The sequence below is a fragment of the Tachyglossus aculeatus genome, chromosome X1, assembly GCF_015852505.1.
Source record: "Tachyglossus aculeatus isolate mTacAcu1 chromosome X1, mTacAcu1.pri, whole genome shotgun sequence".
NCBI lineage: Eukaryota > Metazoa > Chordata > Mammalia > Monotremata > Tachyglossidae > Tachyglossus > Tachyglossus aculeatus.
In genome coordinates this window covers 29,503,298-29,523,488 of record NC_052101.1, presented here as the reverse complement: position 1 = coordinate 29,523,488, position 20,191 = coordinate 29,503,298, and the positions used below count along the sequence as shown (strand labels likewise).

Below are 20,191 nucleotides of genomic sequence, written 5' to 3'. Positions count from 1 at the left end.
TGGGGATTAAGACTGTGAGCCCCACGTGGGACAACCTGTTCACCTTGTAATCTCCCCAGTTCTTAGAACAGTGCTTTGCACATAGTAAGCACTTAATAAATGCTATTAAAAAGAATATGTCAATTTCTTAATTTTGTAAAAATTAACATGCTTGTCTCAAAACAGTAGGCATACTTGGAGGCAGAGGTCATATTTGTTTAATCTTTAAATTGAGTAAAAAAAGAAAACATGGTGATAAATATATTTCAGTCATTTGGGCACAAGTCTAATGAGAATCAGGAGGTATCCTCGCTGATCAAAGAGTAAAAAATAAATAATTCTACTATTTACTAAAAAAACCTTATTTACTAGAGGTAAACTATTTACTAATGGTAAGTCCAAGGCAAAGTGTGGCAATGAACTGTATTGTTAAAAAGACCCGTTTCCCATCAAATAGACATTGACACAAAGAAGTCAGGACAAGAAGATAACAAAGAAATGCATATTTAAAACTCCATGCGAGATGAGTCATGTTTTCTCCGTCCTCAATAATGATTTGGCAGTTGAGGAATTGATAGTGAACATGGATTTGCTTCGATGCCCTGGCCATAAATACGGTAATAGTCTTAGTAATTTCCATAGTTACCTAGTTCCATGAGTGTGTTGTCTAAGATGATTTTAGGTTGCCAAGGCAGTAACTGCTCAATAAATGATTGATTGATCTATTGATGAGGAAAATGAAGAACTGCTCTAGATGGAAGGCTGTTCAGGGACAGCTCATTAGTGCTTCCAAAGATCAGCTCTCAGTTCCTCCCCTAAATACCTATAATAGCACTTTGTACAGAGCCTGGCACATAGTAAGCATTTAAATACAATTCAATAAAGCACTCATAATTGACTTGTCAGCAGTGGTCTTGTGTCCTTTTATTTTTATCTAAAATAATTGGGGTTGAACTCATGAGATGAGTTTTTCTTTTTAGGACTAATAGCCACTCTTGGAAACTTCCTAAATCATTTTAATAACTAATTGCAATCAATTTGTTTTATGGGAACCAGCCAAGGAATGGAGTATGGCAGGAATCATCACACAAACTATAGTACATAGTGCTATAGTCCCAGAAAAACTGTTTGAATAACGAAAGCATATTGAAAATGAGGAACCTCAGAAGACTCTATAACTCGATTTTAACAAGGAACTCCAAGCATGAAAAATCAGGACAGTGCCTTAAAATGTGTTCATAAACCATTCAGTATTCATCAAGTTAATGGTTACCTCTGCACTTTGTTCAGATAAAAGCATTCAGACAGTTCAAAGAGATTCAAGTTTACCATAGTATTTAAAATGCATTTAATAATTCAGATGGGAATGAAGAACTGCCTAAACTGTCTGCCTATTTATAAATATATAGGAAATGTAAAAACAAAACCCCAAAAACATGTTTTAGTATCCTTGCAAAAGCAAGACCACATTTTCTTGAGAGCAGACCATTTCCTTGGGCATTATTAATGTCTGTCTCCCCATTCTAGGCTCTAAGATCCTTATGGGTAGGGAATGTGCCTACCAACTCTCTTATATTGCATCTCTCAAGTACTTCATCAAGTGCTCTGCATACAGTAGGCACTCAATAAATGTCCTTGATTAATTGATTGACTGGAGCCCTACATCTCCAAAACTGCTCTTCTCTACAGACAATGATAGCATGGCTCATTAACATGATCCTCAAGATCATTACTGTTCTCTTATTTTACTAAAAACGATCCCTACACCTTCCCTTTAATTGCATCATTCCCCCCTACTGTATGTACTTTCCTCTTGCCCCCGCTTCCCTTAAATAGAATCTTTCACTTTCTTTTTTTTCTTTCTTTTTTTTGGTGTAGGAGATTGGAAGGGAAAATCAAAATGAACAAAATATTTATTGAGTAAAATTATTGGGTAAAATGAAGTTTTCAATTATCCATGGATTCCATTTATCCATGCGCTACACATGGATACAGATAATTGAGACTAGTACAGATAATTGAGACTTTGAACATGAAGATCAATAGTGTTTTAACCCAGGATAAGGAATAATTTTCAGGAATCTCCTTTAAATAGAATTATTTTCAGTAAACACCTGTAAATGCTAAATTAATATTGCCTAATGTTCCTTTACATAGATGAACTTGAAGGGAGGTTTAGGCTCTGAGTTTTGAAATAAGAATCAAGAAATAGGTAAACCTAGGGATTATGAAGGAAATAAGTTTTTCCACATGCCCCCTTTGCCTTAATTCAGATCAAAAAATTTGAGGAGAGTATGGCACAGGAAAAAAACTAATTCAGACAGTGCTTGTTTTTTTGTGTGTGGCAATGGAGACACAAGAGGCTTAAAATTCACTTTTGCATATTCAGTTCTTTCAAAAGCATTCATATTTTATATTCTTATAAAATACTAGGAGGTGGTTTTCTATTAGGGATTTCAATCAGTCAATCTTATTTATTGAGTGCTTACTATGTGCAAAGCACCGTAAATACATGCTTGGGAGAGTGCTATATGAAAGAGTTAATGAACACATTCCCTGCACACAATGAGCTCACAGTCTAAAGGATTTAAAATCAGTAATTATGAAATAACTCTCACACAGGATTTCATTTGTCCAGATGCTACCAGGTTGTCTGTGGTTGTGCTGAAATTCCAATAATCCATATGATAGGAATTTCATAGGAAATTACCTATCTAAAAAGTGTGGAAGCCATGCAGTAATGTGAAGAGTAGTGCCAGAATCTGCTGCAGAGATCATTAGAAGAAACTTAATATTGTCTTTAGTGCTTCCTAGTCTTTTAAATTTATATGCCACCTTCTCTTAAAAGGTTACGAGATTTTAATTCTGGAAAATTTGTATGTACATTTTTTACCCTTCTCTCATCACACACACAAACACACACACACACACACACACACACACACACACACACACACACACACACAAACACACACACATCTTCTTGGGATATGTTCCAACAAGACTCTACTAATTAATAAATCATTTGGAACCAACTTTAATGTCATAGTATCAGGTACACCATGATTATGTACTTAAACCTTTTGAATTTCAACATCTAGTAATTCATTCATTCATTCAATAGCATTTATTGAGCGCTTACTGTGTGCAGAGTACTGTACTAAGTGCTTGGTACAGCACTTACCAGAATTACAAGAATTATAAATTGGTAATTCTCTTTGAATGTTTACAGATTACCAAATGATTTACTTTGTAGGCTGTCCTGTGGAAAATAGTATTTCCTCAAATACTTTAAGGTGGTCTTCTAAAGCTCAGAATGAAGCTGAACTTCATAGAGGAGGAGTGTAGCCTAATGGAAAGAGCACGGGCCTGGGACTCAGAGGACCTGGGTTCTAATCCTGGCTGTGCCACGTGCCTACTGTGTGACCCGTCACCTCTCTGTGCCTCAGTCACCTCATCTGTAAAATTGGGATTCAATACCTATTCTCATTCCTACTTACAGTGTGAGCCCAGTGTGGGACAGAGGCTATATCTGACTTCATTGTCTTGTATCTTCCCCATCCCTTAGAACAACACGACGCATAGTAAGTGCTTAACAAATGCTACAATTATTATTATTATATATTTCTAATTTCCTTACTTGCATCATCTACATACAAGAATGTTCACAAGGTCTGGGTCTGCTAAATATCTGCTGTACCTAAAAGAAGAAAATAAAACAAAACCAAAACAGGTATGAGCTAGAATAGGAATGATTATGTATGATCAACACAGAAGAAATGATGGCCTGTGAAGTGAGCAAGAGTTTGAAAAAAGTCACTAGAGATTACAGAATCTACTTTTCTGAACTATAAAATTAGGATTATTTCACTTGTCTGGGACTACTAAAGAGTGAGCCAATCTGGCTCTGCCCAAGGGCTGATAATCAACATGTATGCTGTAGGCCCCATGATATTGAGGCTCTAAAAGGGTACCCAGCTCCCCTGGTGAAGAGCTGGAGGAGGTGGATTGTGGAGGAGAGGAAGGAATACAGTTGATCTAGTGTGTAATAAAACAAATGCCACAGACAGGAGGGAGTGTTTAAAGCCAGGAAACTCACACAGGGTTGAATAACCAAGATGATGGCCATGGTAACGTTTCATCATTCTCTCACCTTAATTGATAATAAAGTCTTCTGTTATAAATGACAGATGAAAGTTTCTCCAGTTATAGAGACTTTGGGAGCTATAAAGCAATTTACCATTGTGCTAATGGTATGCACAGGGCCACCTATGTTCTCTGATCTTTGCCATCTTTTCTAATAGGAGCAATATGTTCAAAGTCAAGTAGTTTGTGTTCATTCACTTGATTCCATTCAGACATTGAATAAAAAGTTGTAAATGAAAGATATTTGAATCGCAAAAACTTGTTCTATTGAAGGTTTGCCATTTTTTTTATCTACCCAGGAATATACAATAGACGTATTTTTCCGTCAAAGCTGGAAAGATGAGAGACTAAAATTCAAAGGACCCATGACAGTTCTACGATTAAATAATCTGATGGCCAGTAAAATTTGGACTCCTGATACTTTTTTCCACAATGGAAAAAAATCAGTGGCCCACAATATGACTATGCCTAATAAGCTTTTACGAATTACGGAGGATGGGACCCTACTGTATACCATGAGGTAAGGGTTAGGGTGCATGTATTTGTTAATGCTGAATATTTTTTAATCTTACATTTTAGTTAAAAACAAAACTTTATAGTCCTGCAGTTTCACATTAAATAATTTTTCCCATTGTAGCTCTCACTTCATTCATTAGCTGATCTAAATTTTAAGAAAAAGTATAATATCTCAATGAAAGTAAATGAATGATTTTTTTGTTAATCAAGGATAAAATAAAGATAATAGCCACAGAATGGTATGGATAAGCAACTTTCAAGCAACTACTGACTACAGTGCTTTGTGCTGAGTGTTTGGGAAGGTACATTAGAAGCCTACAAGAAGCTTTCAGTCTATGCAAAATAATAATCTAAAGAAAAATCTACAAGTAGATGAATATAAATATTTTTAAAAGAAAATGCATTCAAATTAGTCAGCCTACAAAACATAAAAAAAGGCTTTATCTTTGAGTTATGATAATCCTATATCCAATGGCCTAGAATTCATTGTCTTGTATGTACAATTCATAGTATTGTAAGCGTATTCAGCAAGAGCTTATATTAATTATGTAGACTGTAAATATAAAAATCTGAAAAAGTAAACAGGTGAAATATTTTTTACCTGTTTGTAATTAAGGGTCACTATTTATTACTTATTTTATGAGAAAGAAGTTTATTGATGATTTGAAGACGCTTCATCTATTTGTAGGAAGCAGTGTGGCCTAGTGGAAAGAGCCTGGGCTTGGGAGTCAGAGGATGTGGGTTCTAATCTCGACTCCACCACTTGTCAGCTGTGTGACCTTGGGAAAGCCACTTAAATTCTCTGTGCCTCAGTTACCTCATCTGTAAAATGGGGATGAAGACTGTGAGCCCTATGTAGCACAACCTGGTTACTTTATATCTACCCCAGTGCTTAGAACAGTGCTTGGCACATAGTAAGCACTTAACAAATGCCATTATTATTATTATTATTATTTGTGGGTAGCCAGAAGCCCAGCAATCTATCCATCTCATTTCTTATATGATATTGAAGGAAATCACACAATCAGTGGTATTTATTAAGTGCTTACTGTGTGCAGAGCTATGCATTCGAGGGCCTGGGAGAGTTGGTAGATATGTTTTCTGCTCAAGCAAACTTACACTCTAGAGGGAACAAAGACAAATGCTGAATTTAGTGTGCTTATATTCATCTTGAAAAAGAATTCTATACTGTCTTTATCAAACTGTTTATTACACTAATACCTCTCCTACCCTTCAATTCACTGGGATTCAAAATACGATAAAAAGCTTGAAAAGATGCTTCACATTTTAGGTCCAGCTGACCAGAATTGGGACATGTGTATGGGCTCCTTAAAAACAAAATGCAACAAACATCCAAAACAAGGACAAGATGACAAATGTATTCACATGTGTGATGAGGCCCTGCAAAACTATCAACATGTCCAGGTTATTGCTGATATCCTGTAAATTTCAAAATGTCCTCACAGCTCCTGTAGTTCCCTATCTTCACATCTACTTTTCTTTCTTTAACATCCATAATGTTTTTCCAATCCATCATTAATGATTAACTATATTTCAAGACTCTCAACATTAGCCTAAATCATTTTTGTCTAAATCTAATTCTTCTGAGACCAGAACCTAGATTGTTCCTTACTAATGGGTAATGCTTGATTGCTCAGAGACAGTATGAATCCTATTAACAAAATATTTATCACCAACAATTTGAAAAGTGTGACAGATTTTGTGATCCATTTCAAACTACTTTACAATTTTAAAAAGAGTGCTGCTTTTCAGACCTATTATTCCACATAATCTGTACATGAAAAGCATATAGGAAATGTAAAAAAATTTATTCTGAATGTGCAAAGCTCTAATACATCTTTTATCTGCCTCCGAATCTACTGAAGACTGACCGTGCGAGCAGAATGCCCAATGCACTTGGAAGACTTTCCAATGGATGCTCATGCCTGTCCACTGAAATTTGGAAGTTGTAAGTGACTTCATTTGCTACTTGATTACATTTAAGATTCTACCAAAAGAACTAATCCCACAGTTAAGGCTGAAACTATATACTGGTGAAAAGTTACTCTGGAGTCTTTAAATAAGTGATTGTACATAAATGTGTCATTGAAACCTTGTTCTGAGTCTGGGTGAAACTACTTATATTTTCTATCCCATACCTTTCTCCAACCGTTGTTTGAGGATTGTAACAACTATGAAAAACTTACACACGAGAATACCAGTGAATAAAATTTATGGTTAGGAACCATATGCAAGAATTCAAGAACTGTGTACTATTTCATAGATTTATAAGACAAAAGTCTCTCCATATCTATAACCCAAAACCACCTAATTATCATTATTGTTACAACAAACATTTAGTGACTTTTGACATGAAAATGGTATTAGTGACCTAATATCTCTCAACCAATGTTTTAACCTAGGTGAATGTGGAAATAGCATGTTCATTTATAGTCAGAGACTTTCTGTATAATATTCATATTTTTCAATAGGTGCACAGAGACTTTGACAACCCACAGAACATAATCTTAGATGCATTCCAGTTTCAGTAAATTGTCTGATAAGGTTTTAAATACTCTGATTGGGTGGACATAGTTATAAGTTCCAAAAGAGACACTGACACCAAAATCATATATATTTAAATTTGACCTCGGGAAAGACTACATAATTTTAAGGAATTTATTAAATATAATAAGCATTATAAACCCCAACTCCCAACTTCTGGTCCTACTATCGACCTCCAATAACCTTTTATAGTCAAATGCTTTAAATTAGACCAAAGCAAATATTTCTCTTAAGCAGATCTGTGTTATTACCACAGTTGTTTCCACCTCTTCTATATTCCCTATTGTCTATGGCCTGATATGGACATTCATAAAGGGACAGTTGGGGGAGGAAGGCACAGAGATACATTTGCATAGAATAGGCAAGTAGATTCTTGACAGGTTTTTTCTAATGAGGTTCTAGTTCCTGGAAAACAGTTTACTTTTTTTAAAGTGGCATTTGTTAAATTCTTACTCTGTGCCAACATTGTTCTAAGCTATGGGATAGGTACAAGTTAATTAGATCATACACAGTCCTTGCACACACGGGGCTCAGTCTAAACAGGAAGGAGGACAGGTGTTAATAAATGATGGTATTTTTAAAGTGATCACTATGTGTCCAGCACTGTTCTAAATGCTGGGATAGTCCCTGTCTCACTTGGGGCTCACAATTTTAATCCCCATTTTACAGATGACATAACGGAGGCACAGAGAAGTTAAGTTACTTGCCCAAGGTCATATAGCAGACAAGTGACAGAGCGGGATTAGACTCCAGGTACTTCTGATCCCCAGGTCCGTGCTCTATTCCCCATTTCACAGTTGAGGAAAATGAAGCACAGAGAAGTTACGTGATTTGCCCATGGTCATGCAGCAAGCAATTGGCAGAGTCAGGTTAGAAGTTAAGTTCTCTGACTCTAAACTTGTCCTATTTTGTTTGGTAATGCTCTGAGATCATTATCTAGTGTTTCCTGTTTCCCAGACCAGCAACCTGGGCTACTTTCCTTCTTGTTTCCTAGCAGAATTCTACTCAAGCATCTCTTGTGGAAGAAAAGCAGCACAACTGCAAGACACCAAAAGAAGGAATAACTTTCCTTCTTCGAATATATCATAATAGCATGGATGTACCATCTCAAATCCCTAAAATTTGCCTCTATGTTCTATCTTTCATGTTAGTGCAATCAATTATTTTATACAATGTTTGCACAATATAGTTTTGATAGAATGCTATCAGCAAATTAGGGGGTGCTCTTCCCATGCCTATCCTTGTAGATATAATACTGGGGGAAAAAAAAACACCTCTACCCATTTTAGGGAAACAGTGTGGCCTAGTGTAAGAGCAGAGGCCTGGGGTCAGAGAAATTTCCTGTCCCTTGTCTACTGTCTGAGCTTGGGCAAGTCATTTAACTTCTCTGTTTTACAGTTCCCTCATCTGTAAAATGGGATTAAATCCTACTTGGAACTGTGAGCTCTTCTGGGACAGGGACTGTGTCCAAGATGATGATCTTGTATTTACCCCAGTGCTTAGTACAATGTTTGGAACATAGTATTTAAGTATAATAATAATAATAGTAGTAGCAGTGTATTTCTAGACAAGTACATTACAACGTAATTTTTCAGTATAGCCTAGTTGATACAACATGGGCCTGGGTTCAGGAGGACTTGGGTTCTGACCCAAGGTCCACCACCTGCCTGCTTTGTGACCTTGGGTAAGCCACTTAACTTCCCTGTGCCTCAGTTACTTCATCTGTTAAACGGGGATTAAGACTGTGAGCCCCATGTAGGAAAGGGACTTTATACAACTTGATTAGCTTGTATCTACCCCTGTGCTTTGAACAGTGCTGGACACATAGTAAGCACATAACAAATACCATCACTATTATTATTATAATGCTCATTCAACAAGAAAATTATCTCTGTGTTTGGGGTAAGCACCGTAATCCATGTTGTACCTCCTGATGAATATAAACATATCTTGAATATAAAATTAAAATTTACATGACATAATATGATAATTAATTCCATACGCTTACCATCCACTGGATTAAAAATGCCTTTTGAAGCCACCATATTCAAACCATCTCCCATTGTTCTGATGACTTTTGTCATTTTTGTTCCCTTCTCTGTGTCCTCTCTAATGTTAATATGGCCTGTTAACATCCAGAGACAAGAACTTAAATGGTATCCCAGATGCCATCATGACTTTTATAAATTGACAAAACCATGAATTCCATTTTATTTTCTATAACCTTCAAGATGATGCTCTGAATTTTGCCTTTCTGGTTGTATCTCACAATAGTCCAACAATTTGAAGGAGCAGAGAACAATGATCATTCAGGCCCATCGTCAGATGGTTGAAGTGGGGACTATTTTTCTCTAGATTAATTCCATCTCAATTGCTGAAGTTCAAACTTATGTGCTACTTTTCTGCCCAGTCAATTCAATTTTATGAGGGGCCTCTACAATCCATTCCCATCTGTAACACTGTCAATCTTCTAAAACATGTGGAATCTTTTAAATTGGCACACTTGACCCAAGTTAAAATCTGCTTGGTTTGTACATCTATTTTTTGAAACAATTTATGAAATGAATCCCATTTTCCCCAGAGTTTTGGATAAGATTGAATCTTCCTAATCAAAAATTATTCATATTTTTACTCTAATAATAAAAGTGATAATTGAACAATCAAATAGAATACTAGAATTGAGTTTTTTTAATCCTCTAGGAAACAATGAGACAGAAAAACATAGGTCATTTAGTCACAAGGAATTTTTATTTTAATTTTTCATAGCCTGGAAGGAAATACACATGGCAGGTAGTTAAATCCAAGCCTGGATTTTCCCTTAGTAACTTCATTTACAAACTGAAAATTCATTATTCATTCTTATTATTCTTATGTATGAAATTAAAGAGAACCCATATAGTTGCCTAAAGAATTGATTTTAGTGACAAATCCAAATAAAGGTTAGCAAATAAAAAAGACTGAATAAGTCTCAATAATGGAAAGATGTTAAATTGAATTTGCTATTTGTACAACCCTTGAATTCCTTGAAATAGTTTGATCCATGCCAAAAAAAATGAAAAGAAGCCACATAAATGGGTTAAGCATTTCAGAGGAATATTTTTCTCTCCCATTCCAAGGTACGCATACAAATCACAAACATGCCTTATTATAGGAGGCTTGAAAGAGAATTGTGTGCATAATGTAAGGTCACTAGTAGCATTTCACAAAAATAAAACATCTACTTAGATACGCTATTCCTGGTAGTTTTTTTAAAGGCACTTCTTTCTGCTCTGCCTATTTTTACAGGAAAGTGATATCTCAATAAAATTAATGTTCATGCAACTGTTGGAGACAAGAAAAACATGATATATGCAGCATCGTGTTTTGAAGGGCAATGATGTCATCAAATAATCCACTTTAATACTTTCCAAACTCACAGTATTGTCTCTTTGTTCCTGTGTAAATTAGCTTGTGATATCTCAAACAATGTTTTGTAGGGCCTCTAAGGGAACTTTGACAGTCTAGCAACTAAGCCAAAAATGGAACTTTCACGAAAAATATGACTTTGATGAAGACTACAGCTTTCCACCTTGCCAAAATTGTATTACACTCATTCTGACAAAACCAACCAGATGAAGCTAATGCATCTGACTTAGAATGAATTTCATGAATAGTAATTGGGCATGCTGGTAGTGAGTTCATAGAATGAAATATGACTATCAGAAATTTTGAGAAACCATTACAAATATAGGTTATGTACAAGTAGAATGAGATTATCATGAATGTGGAAAGAACTCATGAGGAGTGAAATAAAAATGGATGATTTTTCATTGAAGAAGTGTCCCCTACACCGTACTGTCTTTGGCTATAACACTTGCTCTCCAGAGATCTGCCACACTGCAAAACGAAAGGTCTTTATAACTAATGGTTTAATCAGGAGGGTATTTCATTACCGAAATATTTTGCAATACATTCTCATGAGACTTCTAGTATATTAAGAGGCATATCATCAGAAGCAGATAATCAGAAAGACATGTTTTCTTTACCCCAATCTACTAGAATTCAGTTGTCAGTGTATTGTCACCCTTTACTTCCACTGGGATAAAGCTTATTCAAAAAGACAAGAGAGTAGTTGGGGAGTCAGTCAATCATAATTATTGAGCACATACTAGGTGTACTAAGTGATTGGTAGAGTACAATATAAAACAGACATTCCCTAACCATAGTGAGCTTACAGTCTACAGGGGGAGGGTACTAATATATACTGTCTCAAGTGATGACATTTAATTATTTCCTAGAAAAAATATTTAATGTAATGGACTATAATAGGACAAATTCCTCCAAGTATAGCCCAATTTCCTACTGAGAATATTAAAATATAGGAGTATAAGAAATGCCATTACTGGACAGATCAATGCCCCATCCCCATTCAGTTCAGTGTTCTATCCCTGACAGTGGCAATAGGCTGTTTGAAGGAACTGTAAATTTGATTTTAATGGAATAAAAAAGTTGCATTGCTTGATCTACTGTCCCTTCTAGTGAAGATTAATGAAACACCTAGTGAGAACTTAGGGAAAAAGCTGCCTTACACATACTGTACAAAATGCTGTCAGTACTAGTCTATATTTCATTGTTAAACCAGATTACTTTATGGTAGACTTGCCGAGGGAAGAAAAGCAGGGAAGTCCCCACATTTTGAATTGTGTATAAGAGGGTTTAGTAGTAATTGATAAGAGCTTAATTACATGAGTTGATATTTTAATTGCAGTTATTTTGAAATGAGGTAACACTTGGTAACATTTTCTGCTCAGCTACAATGAGGGGTCCATTTTCAGAATATTTTCAGAGAAGAAAACAGCAAAGTGGTCATTTTTAGGATCACAAAAAGAAAAAAATGGCATATCTTCACCAATTACTGACTGATTTCTCTTATCATTGTTATTTACTAAAGTACATATTTTATTAATGAAGACAAACAAAATAATGCTTACCAAAGTTCACCAACTCTTTTAAAGGGTATAACAGTTACAGTTTTGCCAATACCTAAACTTGAGTGTACATGAAAGTCCCCATGAATACCAATTGGCACCTGTAAAACCCCCAAATTCACTCATCACAACATATTGAGACAGAAGACCTCTGTACTAACGCAATAGTTTTACTTGGTGATAATCAAGAGAAAAGAGGTAAAAGTAACCAATTTCTGAAATAGACAGTGAAAACAATTGGGGTAACTGAAAAATTTAGATTTTGTTAACAATGGCATTTATTGAATGCTCACTATATGCACAGTACTGTACTAAGCACTTTTGGTTTCCTGTCCAATTATTGGAGACTTCTTTCAGAGGTACAAAACCAGATGAAATCTTTTTCTAAACAATGTACAATCCCTAGCTTTCTGCTTTAAGGATCAATGAGTATAGATTCCCAAATTAACCATTGTGGTTATTCCATATCACATGAAAGCAGTGGTTACTTCATTGATTTTTCATTCAAACATCTAAGCATGATTATTTAAAAATGATTGTCAGCTGGAATCCCAGATAGAAAAACTGGTGGAAATGATAGAATTCCAAAATGACAGATATGCAAAGTATTGTACAGGATGTCTGAACCACCAGTATGAATGTCAGTCATGTCTCAAAGAAAGGGGAATACAACAGTAATACATGAGCAGTGATTAGGGAAAAAATGCTCTGCAAACACGATTTATATGCTAATACACTCAAAATTTTGGTATAGTCATCATTTTAAAGTAAAACTGCCTTGGAAGCATGTTCTAGTGAATGCATGGTCTAGTGAGGGGAATTTGGATTCCTAGATTCTGACCCTTGATGTTCTATCATTGACTTTTCATCTTGTACAGATCATATGGTTTTCCTTCCTCAGTTCATCCTTCTAAAAAGTTGGCGTAAGATCAATGCTCGTTTCACAAAGGAGATTATGGAAACTATAATCATTTTATGTTGTGAATTTCTTAAAAATATGTTCCCGAGTAAACGGTGAAGGTCAAAACAGTGAAAATCTATGAAAAAATGGATGCTTTGCTTGAAAGTTTCCCAGGTTAATAAACTGCAAACAAGGTGAAACAGAAATTGTCTCCTTTCCTTCACTCATCCTTTTTGAAATAGAGCTTTTTCTTGAGAATTAAGAAATTAACATTATGAATCAGCAGATCATGAGTTGTGAAATAGTCCTTGTGACATGCTATTTTCTTTTACATTAGATGCTTATACCAGAGCAGAGGTTGTTTATGAATGGACGCGAGAGCCAGCCCGGTCTGTTGTTGTAGCAGAAGATGGCTCTCGCCTGAATCAGTATGATCTCCTTGGGCAAACAGTGGATTCTGGCATTGTGCAGTCCAGTACAGGTAGGTGAAGCACTATATGTTTATGTGGCTAATGAGTTGGAGAGAGAAAGTTAAGAAGCTACAGATTTTAATATAGGCTAACCATTTTAAAGCTCTTCTAGGAAGAGTTTTTATAAGGCACCTGAGAAATTTGGCTGAAATAAATGACTGCTTCCTAATGTCCTAAAAATATAATTTTGTGGTAACACTGCTTGCACAGTTTAGACTTGAGAAAAATCTTGCCTACTTACTCATGACACTATTAAAAATAGCTCCAATATGACTTGAAATGTACCATTTAAATATATTACACATAGGCCATGGTACAAGTCTGAACAAAGCAACAGACAAAAGATTGAAAAATCATCTTTTAAAGAAACCCCTTTCATGGACTTTTCTAAATATCAGGAGTATGTGGAGTGTGGCTTCATTTTTGTCATGGCAGATATGTAAATGATATTGCCTTTGGTTTAGGATTTGGATCAAATATTAATCAACAGTAGAGAGGTCATTTTCAAATTTTGACATTTAGATTTTATAACAAGGCAATCTAATAGATTCTTAGTCATTTAAACATCAGTCTACTAGTGTAAATGAAATGTCAGCAGAAGGTGGTAAAAGTTGTTCTCAAAATATTTGGAAAATGCACAAAAGAATAAGTATTTAAAATAGCTAGTGACAGATTACTAGTAACTTTTTTTAATAACATATTACCATAAAGTATTTTAATTGGATACAATTTGTATGTTATAGCAAAACAAGTGATTCATTGTAGCCCCTGTGAATTGGATTTTAATTTTTTAAAAAAAGCTAGTGAGAAATAGAAAAGATAACCACTACTCTTGAATGCCTGCTTTAGTGATTATTTTTCTTAGACTCCCCAAACACAAAATGGCAGATGGGCCCAAAATGGGTTAACACAGTCTTCTAATCTCAAATTAACCCAGTTGAGAGCAATTCACTCTCTAGTACAAGGCACTCTCATTCAGGAGATATTCAGCATGAGTTATTATGAGTTATATGAGTTATATGTTGCCAACTTGTACTTCCCAAGTGCTTAGAACAGTGCTCTGCACACAGTAAGTGCTCAATAAATATGATTGATTGATTGATTGATTCAATTGTTTCCTCAACCTCTAAAGAGGAGATACTAAGTGCAAAAAAAAAAAAAAGAAAGAAAGAAAAAACACACAAATTGGCATCCTGTTCATTTATAATATGCTTTGGACTGCTTGACAGTGTCATTTTTCAGCTGTTCACCATTTCATACTAACTTCCTTTATTTCAATGATTTCTAAAGTAGAACGATCTTGAATATAATAATGAAATCAAAAGGGTAGGGATTCAGTCACAAATGTAGGGTTCATCTGAATAAAGTTTGATAGACCATACTAAATCAATCCCTTAAAAATAGCCACACAATATTTTAAGCAACTGAATACTGGTACATTTCTCCCAGCAGCACACTTACAACTGGAAAAATTAGAGAGCTTTTTTCATGCTATAATGGATGGACATGATTTTTTGAAGGTGAGAGCTGCCTTAACACAGCATTATGACTTCTCTGAACCAGGCACTCAGACTGATACATTTGGCCAACTATAATGCAGTGTAGTAAAGATGTGAACTCTCAAGGCAATCTTTCACTCAGAAGTAACTCTAATTCAATTCATTACTATGTGAAGTAGAAAGATCTTATATAAGGTTCAAATGGAATATTTCATAACACATTGCATAATCCTATATACATTAAAAAGAATGAGTGCTCTTATCTACCTGATTGTTACAAGGTGAGAAAATGATATCATGAAATAGTGTATGCATTTAGACTAATAGGAAAATGCAGCAGCTCACATTATTGGAAAAGAAATCAATTCAACTTTCCTAAAGTGAAGAAACTGGAACTATGCCTGTGATTTCCACTACTGGGCAGTTGTAAAATGAAAATGATGCTAATTCACAGCAATGAAATATGAGAGAAAAAGGGAAGACAGGTGCCAATCTTGTTTTTATTTTCTTGTGTATGGAAATTTAGTGGTTTCACGGTTAATTCTATTGACTCTGCAACCAGATAGGTGGGTAGAATCACAGGGACTAGAGAATCATATTCAAGTATTTAATTGAGAAGAAAATAAACAGTGTATCTGGCTGATGGGACATGAAGGTAAAATTACCTGCTTTCAGATAACACTTTTCCTCTGATAAATCTATTAAATGACATTGACAGTATCAAAGTCGCCCATTGGTAGAAGTCAGACCTTCCTACAAAGAAGTCTTAACCCGGTAGCTGCTCAGGTGCATGTCTTCTGTTAATCCTAACGTCTAGAACCTATTAGGGAAGTTCATGCCTCAAACTACATTAGAATGACACTGGAGCCAAGAAAGATGGGTACTCCATCTCCAGTCACAAAGACAAAAATTCAGATAGGCTGGGGGCAAACTACTCCTTGGTTGTAAACAAGAAGGCTTTGAAAAATGAATTAGCTCTTTCAGATGAATAGCATAATTATTGGCATGCTAATTACTATTGTCAAAATAATGAAGCGTTTGGTTTTAGGAGATTTAATTTTTTGTATATACCTGCAAGGTAATCTGTTAATCCTACCACTGTGTCCAAAATATTTATAGTTAATAATAATATGTCCAATATTTATAGCTAACAATACCTACTTATTAACCAAACCTATTTAGGAATGAATCAAAATGTTTGCATTTAAAACTTCATTATGGATACATTAATGTCTTAATTCTCTCATAATCCTCTAATGGGGTTATAAAATAATGGAGTTCTATTATATGGACATGATTAATTCCTTTCAAAATATTGGTTTTCAATTAAAAAAAAAATCAGCAGTATCTGTGCTTAGTGAATGCTATACAGTATTCTTACTTTAATGCAGTGCACATATGCTAAGACATTTCCAAATGTTATTTCTTTCTTGTGGCATACACTGGGAAAATATTAAACCACAAAATTCTATAAAGAATAAGAGCCTAATTTAACCCCACAAAATGTATGAAGGGAACCTGTAACTCAGAGTTGTCAGACTTGGAATTACAGCATTATGAGTCTTCCTGTTTATTAAGGAAGAGACATATTAAACTTTTAATCAATCTAATGATTGAACCGAGTTAGTGTGTAAAATGCTTTAGGAGGTAGAGATGAATAAATTTTAACAAAGTACATATTTCTGACTACAAAATAAATCACTCTTTTAATGACAAATCAGATTTTAATACCCATTAAAATCTTATTCTGCTAAAGGCAACAGTTGGGTAATTTCGAACAGAGTGATTGCAGCACTCAGTGGAAGGGTTTATCCATGAAGGATGGCTATTTATGTAATATACAAAGATTGAGCAGACATTTTGAAATTCTTCAGGATATAGACATAGCAAGAGGCAGACATAACTCAGTTCATGATAGAGTGTGGGCAAGTATATCTGTCCTCAATAAGATAATGCTAATGATGGCAAGAAACTCTACATGCAGGCAGACCTGGATGAAAAAGACTCTGGGACTTCGGAAACCCCATATTCCAGTGGAATGTTGTAGAAGAATAGATTGACTGAAAATGGCAATTAACCTGCACATTCTACCAAGTTCAAGGCAGACAAATTAACACCATATTTTAATAACCGGTTAAAAACTACTTTTAGGCTCAGCTCTCTTGAAATGAAGCACATTTTTTGGAAAGCATTTGGCATTAGTCAACTTTCAAAAAGGAGGATGACATTTTGAGGACGTTTTAGTTAAGACACAGATTTTAGAATCTAAAGCATTCTTAGTACTGCTCAAGTTCTTATTAAACAGCTGTGTCTAATTCTTGACTCCACAACAGGAAGTGTGGGGGACCGGGAATAGGGACTGAATACAGAATTGCGAAACTAAAGTATAGAAGAACATGGATTATGCCACTGGGCAAAAAGGCTAAATGGACATTTTAATTATGGTCATCAAGCATCTCTTACCTAGAAAGCTTTAAACTAATGGATTGTTAAAAATACAATTGAATGATTAGCAATGTGACTAGTTCTACCTATGCATGGGGGTCAGATTAAGAAGATACAAGTATACCCCACAGGATGAGAGATTTAGGTCAACTATTTAACTGAAAATTTAGAATTAGAAGCACATTGTTAAATAATAATTAAAAATCATCATGATATTTAAGTACTTACTATGCTAGCTTACTATTCTAAGTTCTGGGGTAGATACAAGTTAATCAGGTTGGACATAGTCCCACTTAGGGCTCCCAGTCCAAGTAGGAGGGGGAGCAGGTATTTCATCCTCATTTTACAGTTGAGAAAACTGAGACACATAAAATTTAAGTGACTTGCCCAATGACACAGAGCAAGCAAGTGGTGGAGTCAAGATTAGAATCCAGGTTCTCTGACTTCCAGGGCCTATGCTTTTTACACTAGCCCACACTTTTTCCCAAGCTGTATTTCTTGTTGCTTCCATGCTGAATCTCTGGAAAATGGACTAGACTACCATTTGGCCTGGATAAAGTCAGAGTTGGTTTACTTCATGGACTAGGAAACACTCAAGTTCACAAATTCCCTTGGGTTCTCTGATAATAGCAATGCTACCATGTTACCTTTGGATACCAACCAGTTCCAAACCTCTGTTTTCTTAGCCCCATATTAGCCCATATAAATGCTGTCCTTTTAATTTTTGGAATTGGTGGAATTTTGTTCCAGTTCTCATTTTTGTTCCTATACCAGCCGAATAAAGCCTTAATTAGGGGTAATGTTTTAGTGTACCTTCCTTAAATCCTCAGAAGATTTTCTCCTTTTCATGTTTGAGATTAGCAAAAATCTTTATCTTCACAAATCTTGGCTTTTTAGATTATTTTACTCTCCTTCAGATTTTATCTGCCATTTTTTTTAGATATTGTGAGCAAGCACTTATACCTGAAGATAGCTTTACCAAGCCATCATACAGGAGGAAGTAGCTGGCTATTTAATTGCTTTTTAAGACTAAGACTCTTTTGAGGATCCAGCTGGAGACTCAAGTTTCCATTTCAAACTTCCTTTCATATATATTCCTTCAAATACAAAAATAAAATCATTAAAATGAACCCCCCTTTCCACATCCTTATTTCTTTTGTGTCATTCTCCTTTACTTTGTGTGGTAATATATTAGAAATAGTTAGATCTTGTTTATAAGTTCCCCTCATGGATCTCTCTTATAGTGTAAGAATATTTGAATGAGTGTTCTTCTTGACTGCAGAATTAGAAAAAAAGATTTTTGACATGATTGGTGCATAAGCACTCGGTGTCTAGACATGGTTTTTCAATCCAATTTAGGATTTTGTTTTTTAATAATATCATGAACATTTCTCTATTTTCAATTTTGTCTATTTCAAGAGATTCATAGTAATTTCCTGCCTCACTTTAAATTTTGGCAGAGGTTTTCAAAAGGTTTCCAATCCTCTTTACCTAACCAACTCTCATTTGACAGCTATCGATTTGAACAACTGATGTAAACATCAAATAGCGGTTCGTTAGATCTTTCAGAAATATTTTCTAAAACGCACCTTTACAACAAAAGATAAGAACAGAGTATATGCATCAAATGAGACTCATGGCATTACAAAAGAAGGAGTTTATCCTGAGGCATAAGGACATTTTCCAAAGAAGAATTAGAAGAATGTTAAAGAAATGTATGTACAATGAAAAGACATCTATAGCTACTTTAAGGTTATATAATCTGACAAGGTGGAGAAGAGGGAGAGAGTGAGGATTAATGGTGAAGCCACAGTCACAGCAGGAGGTGGTTAAGAAAACCACGACTGGAAATTTTGGGGGAGAAGAAGAAAGAGGGATCTTACACTGGCAGCAGAAGTCCAACTTTAGTAATTTTCACTTGCCTTTCTGTTGCTCCTCCTTGGATTCCCTTGATCAGTTTAATCAGGCTTTTTTCATAATCAACTAGTATCTTTTCTGAAGTAGTATAGAATTCTAGGGATTATGTAGGTCCCAGAGGCAGAACAAAGAAGCAGGATATCTCTCATCTTTAACCCAGGCTGCAGGATCTTTTCTTCCTTATATCCTTACCCTCAAGTCAACTCAAAATGCTAAAGTTTTTGTGCCCTCAAAGAATGCTAACATACTGAATTACATAAACATCAAGTATATTATATAAACTCCACATACTAAATAGTGCTTTAAAACTAAAAACATTATCCAGTCATTTTCTTCCAAACCACAAAGTTACATATGTAAAATGTAGGTATAGACCACAAAAGACCCAGCAGATGAGATAGAAAAATAGAAATGATTTTCAACTGCAAATACTGAAACCACTTCACAGTCTTCTTTTATTTATTTTTAGGAGAATATGTAGTCATGACTACACATTTCCATCTGAAGAGAAAGATTGGCTACTTTGTTATTCAAACATATCTACCATGCATAATGACAGTAATTCTGTCTCAAGTCTCCTTTTGGCTCAACAGAGAGTCAGTTCCAGCAAGAACTGTATTTGGTAAGTGGAAGAAGGGATATGTCTGTGTGTTTATCCAGACAGACAATGGGGTTCTATATTTAATGGTTTCTGCTGATATAAAAAAATGTGATCATTAGTCAGTATTTGTAAATAACTCCCAGAAAAAAAGAGTAAACCATAATAAAATAACATTCATTGAGTTC

The 20,191-nt window shown here is 35.1% G+C and overlaps 1 protein-coding gene across 2 annotated transcripts in view; it reads left to right on the top strand.

Moving 5' to 3' along the window:
• The window catches only part of GABRA1 (gamma-aminobutyric acid type A receptor subunit alpha1), a 49,866-nt gene that overhangs the window by 18,665 nt on the left and 11,010 nt on the right, over positions 1-20,191 (top strand). For both annotated transcript variants that reach the window (XM_038739926.1, XM_038739927.1), the window contains 4 exons: positions 4,425-4,645; positions 6,528-6,610; positions 13,412-13,555; positions 19,875-20,027. In XM_038739926.1, the coding sequence (XP_038595854.1) occupies positions 4,425-4,645; positions 6,528-6,610; positions 13,412-13,555; positions 19,875-20,027 (601 nt within the window). The remainder of the gene's footprint in view (positions 1-4,424; positions 4,646-6,527; positions 6,611-13,411; positions 13,556-19,874; positions 20,028-20,191) is intronic.